Genomic DNA, 14,684 nt, shown 5'->3' with positions numbered 1-14,684 from the left:
AGAAACACGGAAGGGTTTAACATTTAAGTTTGTTGCTTTCCTTTCCACCCGGAAAGTGTTCGGCAGCAGTCCACCAGGCTGCATCGCGGACCCCGGGGTTGGTTTCGTTCCATTATATTAAAGTTGTTTGCAACCGCCCTCCTAACAGTATCAGAGCGCCAGGGTCTTGCCGAACATGGCCGACAACCAGCAACTGCAGCGTTACATACAGCAACTGGAGACCAGACTTAGGTCTCTGGAACAAGCTCCGGCCACTGATATCACTGCAGTATCTACCCAGGCGGCTTCGCTAGCAGCCAATCTGGTTAACTTGGCTGCGATAAATGCTGCAACTGCCCCATTACCCCGTTTTGCTCTCCCGGAAAAATTTTCTGGAGACAGTAAATCCTGCAGGGGTTTTATTAATTTATGCTCCATTCAGTTGGAGATGATGGAGGCACGGTTCCCCTCCGAAAGAGCCAAAGTGGGTTATGTCATCTCATTACTCTCCCACGGGGCTCTGGAGTAGGCTACTCCTCTATGGGAGCGGAATGATCCGGTTGTAGCAAACGCTGGTCTTTTCCTTAAGACCCTAAAAAGTGTATTCCTAGGTCCTCAGGTCACGCATGATACGGCCCTTAAGCTTCTTGCGTTGATCCAGGGTTCGGCCACCGCCAGCCACTATGCCATCCAGTTTAGAACCCTAGCGGCTGAACTGGACTGGTCTGAGCGGTCACTTATCCCGGTGTTCTGGAAAGATCTGGCTGGGCATATTAAAAATGCTCTGTCTACCAGAGAGATTCCAACCTCCCTGGAGGAGTTAATCTCTCTTGCTAACCAAATTGATTAGCGTCATGCTGAACACAAATTAGAACTGGAGGTCCCCAGACCCCAGTGTCGGTTGGCACCGTCCTTCTCTAGACCCGTTTCCAAACCCGTGACTCCTGACCCGGAGCCTGAGGCTATGGATATATCCCGGACGGAGTCTCGTCCCTCTCGTTCCCGGCCTGCACATCTCTTGGAGTACCCCGTTAATAAGGGTTCCAAGCAGTCGGGAAAACGAGTAGGTCTTACCACCGTTGGAGGAGGTGTGTTAGATTCGGGGGCTTCTTCCTCCAGATTATCGTATGAAGTGACATTATCCTTTGGTACATCAGCAGTTACTGCCAAGGCGTGGGTGGACTCTGGTGCTGATGGCAATTTTTTGTCATCTACGTTTGCCCAGAGGCACGCCATCCCTATGGAGTTACTGCCAAGACCCATGAATTTTAGAGTAGTCAATGGTTCACTCCTGGACACGCAAATCACCCACCAGTCGATTCCCCTCTCCATGTCATTTCCTCAGGGTCACCGGGAGGTCATCTCCTATCTTATTACTCCCGGTGGATTAGATGACGTGTTATTGGGTCTCCCCTGGTTACGTTGTCATACTCCATACATTGACTGGAATACGGGGAGAATTTCTTCCTGGAGTGAGAATTGTGCGTCTCAGTTTATGGTTACTTTCACCCGTAGGGTAGTTTCTGATCCCTCTACCGTCGTGGCTTCCAGTACAGATTCTTTGTCTGTCCCCAAGACCCGGGTCTTGTCAGACTATGTCAAAAAGAACTCTCAGGTAGAGAGGGTGGCTTCAGTGTCCTCTAACCAGGTTCCGTCGGGGAGGACGTTTGTTTCCCCTAATCTACAGAAGATGGTGCTCTCCTGGGCTCATGCCCACTAAGTCCCTTCAACGGTCCTATTGGTGGCCCCAGGACGTCAAGGACTTTGTTCTCGCATGTCCCGTCTGTGCGAGAGATAAATCTTTCCGCCAAAGTCAGGCTGGTCTTCCCCATCTGTTACCCGTGACGGACTCTACACAGAGAGTCGGTTGTCACTTCTCGTCGTCCTGCTCCTGTATCCTATCCGGGCGACAGAGTGTGGCTCACGGCCCGCAATACTAAAGTACGCGGGGAGTCTGCTAAGTTTGCTCCCCGCTTTAAAAAAGGGTACCCTGTACAGCGGAGGGGTCACGGTTCAGTTAATCCTCTCTGTGACCCAGTGGACCACATTCATGCTACCCTGCTCGTGAAGGAAAATGAGCGTCAAGTAGAGGGGGATGTTAGAAGGGGGAATAATGTTAGGTGTCGGTCTGTTGCTGGATTTGAAATAGGTTCAGAACCTTCTGTGGTCTCCCATTTTGGTCCAGCCAGGGATGATGCTGCTCAGCATCAACATCAGTCCCAACACCTAGCTGGTCCACTAGATGTACAGATTGTCTCCTGGGTATTTGTGCCTAGCAATATTAAGCATAGGTTGCGGAGGGAGACAGGGCTTTTGGAGTCTAAGTCCAGGATTTGCCGCACTGAGCATGCCCGTGACCTGGCTGATCGTGATTGGTGGTTTGGCACCCACCTGACCCGGTGACCTGGCACCGCCTGATTGGTCCACGGGTGGCGTGACCAAAGGCGCATCAGTGGGCAGGGCTTAGTCTTTAAAAGGCCCGCCCACAAACATGGCAGCGCGCTCTGATCATTGAGCAAGTGTTGCTGTGTGTGGACGACTGTGCTCCTCGTAGTGAAAGTAGGCAGGCTAGTGAAGGTAGGCAGGTAGCTTCGTCTAGCAGTCTGGCTCTGCCAAAGGGGTCGCCTAACACCCCGAGCAGCCTGCAGCCGTCCTATTCACGGCTATCGCCTGTCTGCCACGTGGAGTAGTACCCTTCAGTCCGGTAGCACGCCGGCTGGAGGCACGTGTACCCGTCGACGTAGTCACACATGCATCCTAGCGCTGCCAGTGTAGTCCCTGTGCAGTAACAGGGCTACAGATAGTTTCACAGTCGCACATCTCCCGTGCTGTTAACAGAGATAGAGCGAACCGCTATACCCGTTCCTGTGTGCAGAAACACGGAAGGGTTTAACATTTAAGTTTGTTGCTTTCCTTTCCACTCGGAAAGTGTTCGGCAGCAGTCCACCAGGCTGCATCGCGGACCCCGGGGTCGGTTGCGTTCCATTATATTAAAGTTGTTTGCAACCGCCCTCCTAACAACTGGTCCTCATATAACACTCCATACAGGATACTGGTCCCCATATAACACTCCATACAGGATACTGGCCCCCATATAACGCTCCATACAGAATAGTGACCCCCACATAATGCCGCATGCAGGCTGTGCCCCCACATAATGCCCCATGCAGTATGTCACCCCCTTCCCCCCATATAATGCCTCATGCAGGATGTCACTTGTCCCTCCCCATATAATGCCCCATGCAGGATATCATTTCCCCCCCCTCATCCCATATAATACCTCATGACTCCATACATATATAAAAAATAAAAATCAAATACTCGCCTCACTGCTCACCTGCTGCCTCTGCTCCGGACTCCTCAGCGTCGCCGGCATCTTCCAGCTCTGCGCTGACAGCTCAGGAGAGAGCGCAGTGTAAAGACGTCACCGCGCCCTCTGACCTGAGACGTCACAGTGCAGCAGCCGCGGAAGAGACCAGACCTGCTGCGAACGCACGGGGAGAGGTAAGTATTGTGCCGTCGGCTGCTGGGGCCCTGAGCAAGCGGGGTCCCATGAGCGCTCAGGGATCCCATAGCGCGGTGTGGTGCCCGGCGGTGAGTGCCCCCCTCCCGCCTGCTCAGGGCTACAGCACTTGCCTGGGTTCGCCGGTTGCTGATGCCGGGCCTGGCCCAAGGTGTGCAGCAGCATTTTCTTGAGGGGATATTTATTTTGCCTTATACGAAAGTCATTACCCTGGAAAGAATGTTCCTTAACGTTTTCCCCAGGAAAATCCATTTTAGTTTTGTTTTTGTATGTTCTATTGTGAGCCCGTAAAAGTGGAGTAATACTCTGACAACGTTGTTCACAGCAGTGACCTGAGAGTCAGAGATGCTTCCAGGGATCTTCCCCATGCGGTTTCCGTGTCATTTGAGCACTGTTCCCATTGATTAGGGCAATTTTTAAGCCCCCTGCAAACTTATATTTGGCTCGTTGCTTGACCTGAGCAAGAAGTGTGAAGCCTACTTCGCTACTCGCTAGCCCACCCTGAGAGATGGGGGGGTACTCGGAGCCGGGTCAGATGTTGAGGGTTGCAGTCGTGGCCTGGACTCGGTCCGTGCCCAAGGTCGTCACATCAAAATAAGGGCTAGGAGGGACGGTGGTAATCAAGTGGATTAAATGACTACGACACCTGTGGTTTCTGGTGATCCTCCCCCAGCGCTGCGTTCAGTCCTCTGAGGCGAGATGTCGGGGCAGCAGCAGATGGTACTACTCCCCACAGGCGGAGCAGGGCCTCAGGGCAGAGAAGACGGATCAGGGGGGTCGTAGTGGGTGGTGCGGTGTGGTGAAATAAGGGACCGGAGGCAATGGATGCAGTCTTCCAAGCTTTACTCACGTTGTTAGGTGTCAGCTGCAAGGCTTCTCCTTGCTCCTCACGGCGCGCTGCGGCCACCAGGAAGGGGTTCAGCACACTCCGGGTAATTCGGGTGCAACAATCAGGACCCCCTGCACCAGAGTGTTCCTAGACTTTCCCACTAGGTCCTCTCCTGTCCGTATGTGGTGCGTGTTACAAGGCTGGGTCGCCCTCTGGACTATGCACAGAACAAGGGTACAGGTGGCGACTCCGCTCCGTCCGTTACCCGGTGGGATCCTCTGAGCCTCCGGGCTTCTCTGACTAAGACTTGAAGTGACAGTCAGATATCGGGGGCCGGTACCCCTTTTGCAGCAGGAGTCCCTCTGCCTAGGCCAGAATAGTGAGGACAGGTTGCGTATGCCGCTCCGTCTGCATCCCCCTGGGATCCTTTTGCCTGTGGAGCTTGTCTCCTCTGCTCCCCTCCAGGCCTTCTTAGGTAGGGACCTTGACCGGGTAGAGACAGCCGTTAACTCTAGCCCGCTCCTCGCCTCAAGGCTGGAGGACGAGGACCGTGTATCCTCAATCAACTGCAGGTTCACACAGAAAGCCACGTTCAGTGATGAAGATCACAATCAAAAGACCATAAGCCCAAGATGGCCGTTTATTAAATATGAATTTTGTGGTGTAACCTAAAGTGCGTCCTCCACCCTCTCCCACTACATGGTTCCCCCATCTCCTCTTATCCCAGCTGGGGCAGCACCCTGGTGCATATAAGCCCCCCCTTCAGGTGGGAGAGGTGTAGTGTTGGATGGATGGCTGAGTCCTGAGAGGTGCTCCTTCCATACTTCGGAGAGGGGATATCACACCTTGGTCTGAGGTGCAGTACCCCTGTGGCGACTGAACCCTCAGGGGTGCCACATTAGCACCCGAACATTTTAGTGCTCGCTCATCACTAGATATGTGACGATATTTGAGATATTTCTCTTCACAGGGAAAAAAGTTACATAGAGTAGAAGCTGGAAAGAACTGCAGAAACTGCACAATGAGCGGGAAATTCAAACTCACCAACAGTTCTGTGTTCAGCCAATCAGCAGAGGAAGGAGGAGCTAATGTAGATTCTGTAAGACCCGCCCTGGAAACGCGTCATCTCTGCAGTCTTCTCTCCGGTCCACCTATACTCTATATAAAAGAAGAGTCGGTGCGGTTTAGTCACAGTTTTCTACTGACTATTTGGAAGATGTCTGGTCGCGGTAAAGGAGGGAAAGGTCTCGGGAAGGGCGGTGCCAAGCGGCACAGGAAGGTGCTCCGTGATAACATCCAGGGCATCACCAAGCCTGCCATCCGCCGTCTCGCTCGCAGAGGAGGCGTCAAGCGCATCTCCGGCCTCATCTATGAAGAGACTCGCGGTGTCCTGAAAGTCTTCCTGGAGAACGTGATCCGTGACGCCGTCACCTACACCGAGCACGCCAAGAGGAAGACCGTCACCGCTATGGACGTGGTGTACGCGCTCAAGCGCCAGGGCCGCACTCTCTACGGCTTCGGAGGTTAATTGTATTCTCTGCTCCATCCTGACAACCCAAAGGCTCTTTTCAGAGCCACCACATCTTCTAAGTGAGAGGCTACAATCTCCTGTGGAATAATAATCCTTGTGCTTGTGAATGTCAGTGCGAGATTTATACGCTGTTCACAAGGATTTAAAATGTTCACTCATTGTTCAGAACGAACTCTGAGAATACTGGCACTGAAGGGTTAATAGTTTCTTGCGGTTGGAATGATTTCTAGTCAATCACCGATTACGTCCAATACAGGAATCTGTAGATCTCCCGAGTTATGGAAGCAGTATCCGCTTTCTGTAATACAAGGTACATTCCTGCTCCCATCAGTAGCGATGTTCCGAGTGCTGCTCGGAGAAAACCTTGAATGAAGGTGGTAAAGATTGTTCTCTATGGAAACAAAATCCAGTGATTGAGGACGGGGCTTGTATCAGGCTCAGTGTATTTGCAGAGTACGATACAGATGGCGGCCTCGGAAAGTTCACAACCTTGCCAAAATAATAATGGCGCCCACCCTCCTTTCTACGATCACCGTGATTGGGGCAAGCGGCTCTGCGCTGTACAATGGGGTAGAGCTTCCCTCAGACCAGAATGCGATCTCCCTACAAGCAGAGGAGCCGGTAATAATCCAAAGAACGATTGAGTAGGAAATTCAAAACCACCAACGGATCTGTGATCAGCCAATGACTGACAGACATCCTCAGGCACCGATCAATACCGTATAGAAGTATTTCTTCCACCGTTTAACTCTTTAGTAGCCGTGTGTCTGCTGATGCCCCCTCCACACTTTACAGAAGCGGGGTCTTCCCCAGACCCGGCGGCGATCACATCAGGCTCCTGGCAGAACCTGTGAGACTTCTCCTTTGTCTGTGATCAGATCGGCGCGAACACCACAGGGAATCAATGTAGATTAGTGGGTGAATGAGGAGCCTCCTGGATGTGTAGATGGAGCGGAGTAGAAGCATCAGATCACTGCTGAATATACAGATAACGGCACAGAATAGAATTAACCTCTTCTCCCGCCATCCCCTACTTGAGGACTGAACGGAGGTTATAGAACCAACTGCCACAATATTTGTCTAATTAGGCTTTATGAAATAACGTGTTATCAGCCGCACCGAGAGTTGTATGAAAAATGGAGTTAGCTCAACCAAGCAAATGCTTAGTGCTCACCCTTCCCCAAGGAAATATGTCCGTCATCCCTTGTACTTTACTGTATATACCACATCACTGTCCAGCATGGTAAGAGTGGTCTCTGCGCTATGAAATGTAGCCGAATCAACCTATTCAATGCTTTACATTTCCGATCTATAGTAAATCATACAGTAGAACATAGAATAGATCGTGTTGTTCTCTCTATATAGTGTGGACCATCGCCTATCAGCGGTGCCGGCTCTGATGAGGAGGATGTGGTGGCTCTTAGAAGAGCCTTTGGTTGTTCGGACAGATGTGGAGGAGCGGCGCTCACTTGCTCTTGCTCGCCTTGCTGCTCTCGGTCTTCTTGGGCAGCAGCACGGCCTGGATGTTGGGCAGGACGCCTCCCTGGGCAATGGTCACCCCACCCAGCAGCCTGTTGAGCTCCTCGTCATTGCGCACCGCCAGCTGCAGGTGACGGGGGATGATGCGGGTCTTCTTGTTGTCCCGGGCGGCATTGCCGGCCAATTCCAGGATCTCAGCAGTCAGATACTCCAGCACAGCGGCCAGATAGACCGGAGCGCCGGCGCCGACTCTCTCGGCATAATTGCCCTTGCGGAGAAGCCTGTGCACACGGCCGACTGGGAACTGGAGTCCTGCCCGGGATGAGCGGGTCTTTGCCTTAGCACGGACTTTGCCTCCTTGTTTACTGCATCCAGACATCGCTGTAATCGTCTCCAAAAAGTCAATCGCAGGTGAAAAACTGAATTCTGGAATATTGCCGTTTCTATCCGCTGCTGCCCCGACCTCCTACCTTATCATTGGATGGATCTGAAGCCGCCAATGGAGAGCAGACTTGTGGAAACACCAATAAAACGCAGCGGGCGCAGCTTACACAGGTCACGTGACTTTTTGTTCATGAGTTTGAAGTTCCCGCTCAGTGGCTGATGGCTTTTCTGTTCTTTGTCTCCATATAACATGAGGTTCTATGACCGACCTATATCTGGAAAGCAGCTTGTGTTCAGCGATCATTGAGTCAGGAGTCTGGAGATTTTAGTTGAGCAGTCTCCGCTTTCTATAATACAAGACCCGGGGTCAGGGATGCTTCGGTTTCCTTTCATAGATATATAGAGTGAATCAGCCAAAAGCTGTGATGTGCCCCGTGTGTCTGACCTGGAGACAATCCCATCTCCCTTTATCTTCAGGACATCACAATCTGTATTGTGGACGACAATTTACTAGGTAGGCATCCTACAAGCGATATTTCAATACTTCAGGGAAAAACAATACTGCTTTTAAAATAAGATCCCACCATATCCCCCCGATCATCTCCCCAGTAGTTTAATCCAGTAATTCATGTACAGATCAATTGTACAGCTACAGGGAGGAAGTGTGTGACAGGACATGTACGATCATGTATTGCAGATTGCTCAGAAAATTACACTGTTGTCCGGATCCCATAGGTCAGACATGCAGTTAGGTTATCGGTCATCACACCCTCACAGGAGCTTTATTCCTTTTCTATAGATTCCTGCTCCGTTACTGCTCGTTCTTCTACTCTTTCACTTGTCCTCCCCCCCTTTATCCAGTGTCAGGACGGGCAGCTCTCAGGCAATAAATCCACATGTAGAAGCTCCAAGAATGAAGAGGAGAACAATGAATCCCTTGTTAAGAGGAGAAATATCCCAATACAATCGCTAGACAAGATTCTCTAGTACTAAATGTAGTTAGTTATACATACGGATATCGGAGATTTCAGTTACACATTATGAAAACTAACAATAAGACTCAAATCTGAACATCAATCTCCATCTGTATAATTAAAAGTATGAAAATAGTAAGTCCATAAAAGATTATTACTAGTCTGGAAAGCAAAGTGTTAATGTACTATAAGATGAAATCACTGCGGAAGTGCAGAGAGCTCCGATCACCAATCTGATTGTAAGAAGATGAAGTCTCCCCGGGGAGAAGTGGCCTCTGTGCTGTCAGTGCAGCTGCCGCCTCTTACAGGTTGTTGTTCCTGCAGGATATGGGGAGATATTAGCGGCTGGGCTCAATCAGAAAGACGGATGAGATCTTGGTTCTGGATCCTTTTCTATCATTATATGTATAATAAATTATGTTTCTAATGCAGATTGTAGAGAATAAATGATACAGCAGAAACATGGACAGCAGTAAGAAATGTCTGACATGTGCAATCTGTCACCAAGTCATAACTCTGCAGCAATGTCATACATGATAGATACCTCTGTGCACACAGTACATAGCTCTCTGTGCTGCGATTACTACACAGCAGAAATCCTATCATACCGCAGTCAGATGAATGTGTTGATCTTGATATTAACAGGATCAGATACAATTGTGTTGTAGAGGCAGCGAATACTCGCAGGGAATGTGTCCGTATGAGGCAGCTGGATGGACGCCCTGTGTAGCCGGAATACGGACGTCTGTGTGATGACCTCGTCCTGGGCACTGGAGTCTCGGATGGATGGCGGCCTCAAAAGGTTAATAACCTCCCAGAATAATAACAAGGCCGGCACATCCTCCACCTGCCGATCAGGAGAACGATCACATTTGTTCGGGGGCAGACCGCTCTGGAGGAGAGGACCCTGTATTCTCAGCGGGGTAGAGCTGCCCCCAGACCGGATTGCTCAAATTGCGATCTCCGCTATTAGCAGGAGTCGTTAATAAATAATCCGGAGGACAAAGAACAACGATTGAGCGGGAATTTCAAAACCACCAACGGATCTGTGATCAGCCAATGACTGACAGACATCCTCAGGCACCGACCAATACCGGATACAAGTATTTCCTCCATTTAACTCCTCAGTGGCCGTGTGTCTTATTCACCCCTGAATTATACTGGTGCCTTGTCTGCTCCCCCAGCCCATGCTGAGTTCGGTCCCACTCATCCATTATGTGGCAGATGATAAATACAAACTATCTTGGGATGAACAACTGGATTCTGATACATGAGATCTTCAGGATCAGACCCGTGCGGGTGATAGGGGAGAGCGAGTGTTCACAGGAAATGTCCCAGCTGTAGATGGACGCCGTGTAATGACCGGGTCCTGTGCACTAAGACCCCGGCATAACACCCATCAGGCTGCTGGTAGATTATGTAAACCAAACCAGGAGTGACAAATCCAGAATATATGCACTGGTTGATATTATACTTTTCCTGATTGTTCCTCATCTGGTTTTGGCTTCCAAATACTAAAGAAAAAGACTGACAAAATACTGATCGTGTGACAGTAGCCTAATCCTGGTATTATTCGGTCTGTGGTAGGATCTGCGGGGACAATAGCGCCACAGATATTAATGAGCTGTAGAGGATTGAAAAGGAATTAAGAGGAGTATGTGAGGGATTAGCTCGTTATTATGGAGGATTTGGTGGCTCTGAAAAGAGCCTTTGTTATAGTCAGACGTGTAGGACGGATCTAAGCTCTCTCCCCACGGATCCGGCGGGCCAGCTGGATGTCTTTGGGCATGATGGTGACCCTCTTAGCGTGGATCGCGCACAGATTTGTGTCCTCAAACAGCCCCACCAGATAAGCCTCGCTGGCCTCCTGCAGCGCCATGACGGCCGAGCTCTGGAAGCGGAGATCGGTCTTGAAGTCCTGGGCGATTTCTCTCACCAGGCGCTGGAAGGGAAGCTTACGGATCAGCAGCTCGGTGGACTTCTGGTAACGGCGGATCTCACGGAGAGCGACTGTCCCTGGCCGGTAGCGGTGAGGCTTCTTCACTCCGCCAGTGGCGGGAGCGCTTTTCCTGGCGGCCTTAGTGGCCAGCTGCTTGCGGGGAGCTTTCCCTCCGGTGGATTTACGAGCGGTCTGCTTAGTTCTGGCCATAGCTCTGTATAGAGGAGAACATAAGTGGTGAGAGGAGCGGCGAGAGCGGGATATTTATACTCCTCTGCTCCTGTTACCGCGTCATGTGAACACGCCCCCTGCACTGCATTGGTCAATTTGTAGAACAAGCCGACAAATAGTGTGCGATATCCGCGACCAATCATCGTTCAGAAACTCAGCCTAGAACTCAGTAACCCCATCCTCCAAAAGAGGGAGCGGGGTCTGTCCAGTTCACACTCATTACCAGCTGCTCTGATCAACATGCGGCTTCTAGAGCAGGAGCCGCCGATGTCTCTGTATTCCCATGTTCTCCATACACGGAGCTGGACTATAGCTCCGCAGCCTTCACTCTCATTCAGGACTATACTAGTCTTTTGGGTCTCCCATAGGAATAATCCCCCCTTTACTAATTCAGACGTGGGTTATAAGGGTCGCAGCAGAAGTCTGCAGTAAGGATTGATGGGACGTGTGACAAGATTGCTGTAACACATCGGCCCCTTCCCTTCTTGCGCTGTTGCCTATCGTTCTGCAGTCCATCCATACAATCCTGTCCCCAGTTCACGGACCTGTACAGTAGTCATCAGTCACATGCAGGGAGACGCTGGTTTTATAGGTCTCACATTGGAGTTAGAACCACACACACCTTCCTTAATCGAAAGTAGTTACAAGGATCACAGCCATATCAAGTGGTGAAGATGTGACAAAGCTTAGGTAGGAGATCGGCTTCTTCCAGTCCCTCTGAAGTGACCGCGGGCAAGGCCGCGCATTGGTATCTATGATCTGGCCCAGCAAGATCCCCACACACAGACTCTATCTTGATAACCAGATCTTTACTCGTATACATTTTTAACACAGCAAAGAAAAAAACAATAAATGACAACCGTAAATACGCACAGTAATAACGTGTACTGGTAAGCTGACCCTCACTGTCCCTACTCACACGTTACCAGTCCTTTACTCCAGAAGGATGTGTCCCCCGTCGCAGGCCTGTCTGTCTTTGCAGGAGGGCGTCCCAGCCGGAAAAAAAACAGGAACAGCAGAATTTGCGAAAAGAAAGGAAGGGATATTTCGGCCTCTCGCCAGAGGTCCCGCTTACAGTCTCTCTGATCCGGATAGAAGCTCTGGTGGGTCCCCTTATGTAGTCCACACTCCAGTAGCAGGGAGTGTAACAGCTGAATCCTTCAGCAGTACAGGAGCTGGGGAAGGCTCCGAGGATATGGTGTCAGATAGAAGAAATCACGTTGAGAGTCTCTCCTGCGCCACACACGAGGGCCTGCACACCGTCCTGGCTCTTTTCACAGACCACAGCAGACTCTACAGGCGCTTTTTCCTGCTTCCCACTTTGGTCACGTGACTCTCTAGGGCGGGACACAGGAGGCTGTCTTTTTCTCTATCACACCCTGCGCAGGTGCAACCTCTGGCCACAAGGTGGCAACATCATCCTGTGTAATCACTTCTGTAACAGGCTCTATATCAATTATCACAGAACAGCCAGAGCCGGCCAGCTCACTACACCTCCATGACACATCACTCCTGATGCACCGACACCAGTGGGAGCGCTGCCTGGAAGACGAGTGACACCTCTGTAAGACCCCATCTGGGCCAAGGGCATCGTGCTTTAAATTTGGCTTCAGGACGGAGCTGGACCTTAGACCTTTAGGCTAAAGTGAGCCACGTGTCTGGGCCGCACAGAGCCTCATGATTGGCCTTCAGAATTTACCACAAAAATGAGCCTCAATCTGCTCAGTAAATGTTAAACTAACACTGAGGGTTTTACTGTTGTCCTCCAGTCTGTTTACTCCATCCATAGGACGGCACATGGTGTTAATACAGCACATGGTCTCTGTGAAGGTCTGCTGTCCAGCTGCATCTCATCAGTTGGCTCCTTCGGGTGGGGCTAGTCTGACAATTGAGATTTACCACCCAAAGGAAAGGTTTATCTTTCACTAAGATGGATTACTCTTTTAAATATAAATCTGAGAGCAGTGCCTTATAAAGCCTCTTTGCGCTTCACAAAGAGCACATCATAGCTCTTTATAGCACATCATAGTGCCTCATAGCATAGCGCTTTATAGCACATCATAGTGCCTCATTGCACATCATAGTGCGTCATAGCATAGCGCTTTATAGCACATCATAGTGCCTCATTGCACATCATAGTGCCTCAAAGCATAGCGCTTTATAGCACATCATAGTGCCTCATAGCATAGCGCTTCACAACACATCATAGTGCCTCACCTCATGGCACATCATAGTGCCTCATTGCACATCATAGTGCGTCATGGCATAGCGCTTTATAGCACATCATAGTGCCTCATAGCATAGCGCCTCATGGCACATCATAGCATAGAGCTTCATAGCACATCGTAGTGCCTCGCCTCATGGCACATCATAGTGCCTCATGGCACATGATAGTGCGTCATAGCATAGCGCTTCATAGCACATCTTGATAGCATGGTGCCTCTTGGCACATCATAGCATGGTGCCTCTTGGCACATCATAGCACGGTGCCTCTTGACGCATCATAGCACGGTGCCTCATGGCGCATCATAGCACGGTGCCTAATGGCGCATCATAGCATGATGCCTCACGGCACATCATGGCATGGTGCCTCACAGCACGTCATGGCATGGTGCCTCACGGCACATCGAAGCATGGTGCCTCACGGCACATTATAGCATGGTGCCTCACAGCACATTATAGCATGGTGCCTCATTGCATAGCTTTTCATGTCACTTAATAGTGCCTCGTGGCACATAGCGCTTCACAGTGCCTCATAGCGCATGTTAGTGTCTCAAAGCACATCATAGTGCCGTGTAGCGTCTCATAGTGCTTTATAGTGCCTCATGGCAATATGCCTCATAGCACTTCATTGTGCCTTATGGCTCTTCATAGCATAACATATCATAGTGACTCATAGCATACCATGGCGCCTTATGGTGCCTTCATAGTGCCGTATAGCGCCTGTTAGAACCTCCTAGCGATTCACAGTGCCTTTTAGTACCTAATGGGGCCTCATAGTATCTCTCAGTGCTTCAGGGTGCCCCTGTGCCTTGTAGTGCTTTTATAGGGTGTCTGTACCTCATAGTCCCTCTTTGTAAAGGTACTGGGGAAAAAAAAAAGAGGAATTTGATTAAAATCTGGTGGCGGAGGGGTGGATCAAGGCCTATTTAACTGGCCAGGCACCACTGTTCAGGGCTTCCCAGCTTCATTCTCCCTATCATGGAGTTTGATAGTGAACACCAACAGCAGCAGCAGCAGCAAGTTGAGCAGCCGCCATCTCCACCATCTCAGCGGCGGTTTGGGAAGCCCCAAAAGGTGCATCGCCCGCATGTTTCTGGTAATGCCCGGTCCTCAGGAAAACGAGGTTCGGCGTCTAAGTCCAGTCATCACGGCTCCAGCAGGATGGACGAATCTGCAGCCTCCAGGGATGATCCCCCGGCTGAGAAGGGTCCTTCCTCCAAATCGGTACCAGCCTTTTGAGCCACCTGGATTTCGGAATGCCATCTCATTTCCTTAACGGCCCTCTACATCAAAGGAAAAGAAAACGTAAAAGCAAACTACTTAAGCCGTTTTTCTCTGAGACAGGGCGAATGGGAACTAAAGCAGGATATTTTTTTTTTCCAAATAGTCCGGAAATGGGGTCTTCCGGTGGTAGATCTCTTTGCCGCAAGGCTAAATCGAAAGACAAAGCCCTTTTGCTCCCTAAATCCCAGAGAAAACCCTTTGGCAGTAGACTCTCTCCAAATAGCTTGGGATTTCAGTCTGGCCTACGCTTTCCCGCCATTCAATCTCCTTCCCATAGTTCTAAGAAAGATCAGAGAGGACAAGGCGAG

At 50.5% G+C, this 14,684-nt stretch overlaps 3 protein-coding genes across 3 annotated transcripts; 1 reads left to right on the top strand and 2 right to left on the bottom strand.

The window, feature by feature from the left end:
- Window positions 1-5,547: 5,547 nt before the first annotated feature.
- Window positions 5,548-5,859, top strand: LOC141161116 (histone H4). Its single transcript, XM_073645891.1, has one exon. It carries the CDS (start codon window positions 5,548-5,550, stop codon window positions 5,857-5,859), a length of 312 nt encoding a protein of 103 aa, XP_073501992.1.
- Window positions 5,860-7,327: 1,468 nt separating this feature from the next.
- LOC141161115 (histone H2A type 1-like) lies at window positions 7,328-7,720 on the bottom strand. Its single transcript, XM_073645890.1, has one exon. The coding sequence runs from the start codon at window positions 7,718-7,720 to the stop codon at window positions 7,328-7,330; it is 393 nt and encodes a 130-aa protein (XP_073501991.1).
- A 2,701-nt stretch (window positions 7,721-10,421) lies between these two features.
- On the bottom strand, window positions 10,422-10,864 carry LOC141161114 (histone H3). Its single transcript, XM_073645889.1, has one exon. The coding sequence runs from the start codon at window positions 10,846-10,848 to the stop codon at window positions 10,438-10,440; it is 411 nt and encodes a 136-aa protein (XP_073501990.1). The 5' UTR covers window positions 10,849-10,864; the 3' UTR covers window positions 10,422-10,437.
- Between the last annotated feature and the right edge of the window lie 3,820 nt (window positions 10,865-14,684).

Source organism: Phyllobates terribilis, unplaced genomic scaffold (genome assembly GCF_046119375.1).
Source record: "Phyllobates terribilis strain yellow unplaced genomic scaffold, ASM4611937v1 Scaffold_9__5_contigs__length_417890890, whole genome shotgun sequence".
In the NCBI taxonomy this organism is placed as follows: domain Eukaryota; kingdom Metazoa; phylum Chordata; class Amphibia; order Anura; family Dendrobatidae; genus Phyllobates; species Phyllobates terribilis.
The sequence above is the reverse complement of the archived record's forward strand: the minus strand, read 5'-3'. Positions and strand labels throughout refer to the sequence as shown.

Bases quoted from the DNA above. Each gene is read 5' to 3' on its own strand.
- LOC141161116 (XM_073645891.1), top strand. From the start codon at position 5,548: ATGTCTGGTCGCGGTAAAGGAGGGAAAGGTCTCGGGAAGGGCGGTGCC.
- LOC141161115 (XM_073645890.1), bottom strand. From the start codon at position 7,720: ATGTCTGGATGCAGTAAACAAGGAGGCAAAGTCCGTGCTAAGGCAAAG.
- LOC141161114 (XM_073645889.1), bottom strand. From the start codon at position 10,848: ATGGCCAGAACTAAGCAGACCGCTCGTAAATCCACCGGAGGGAAAGCT.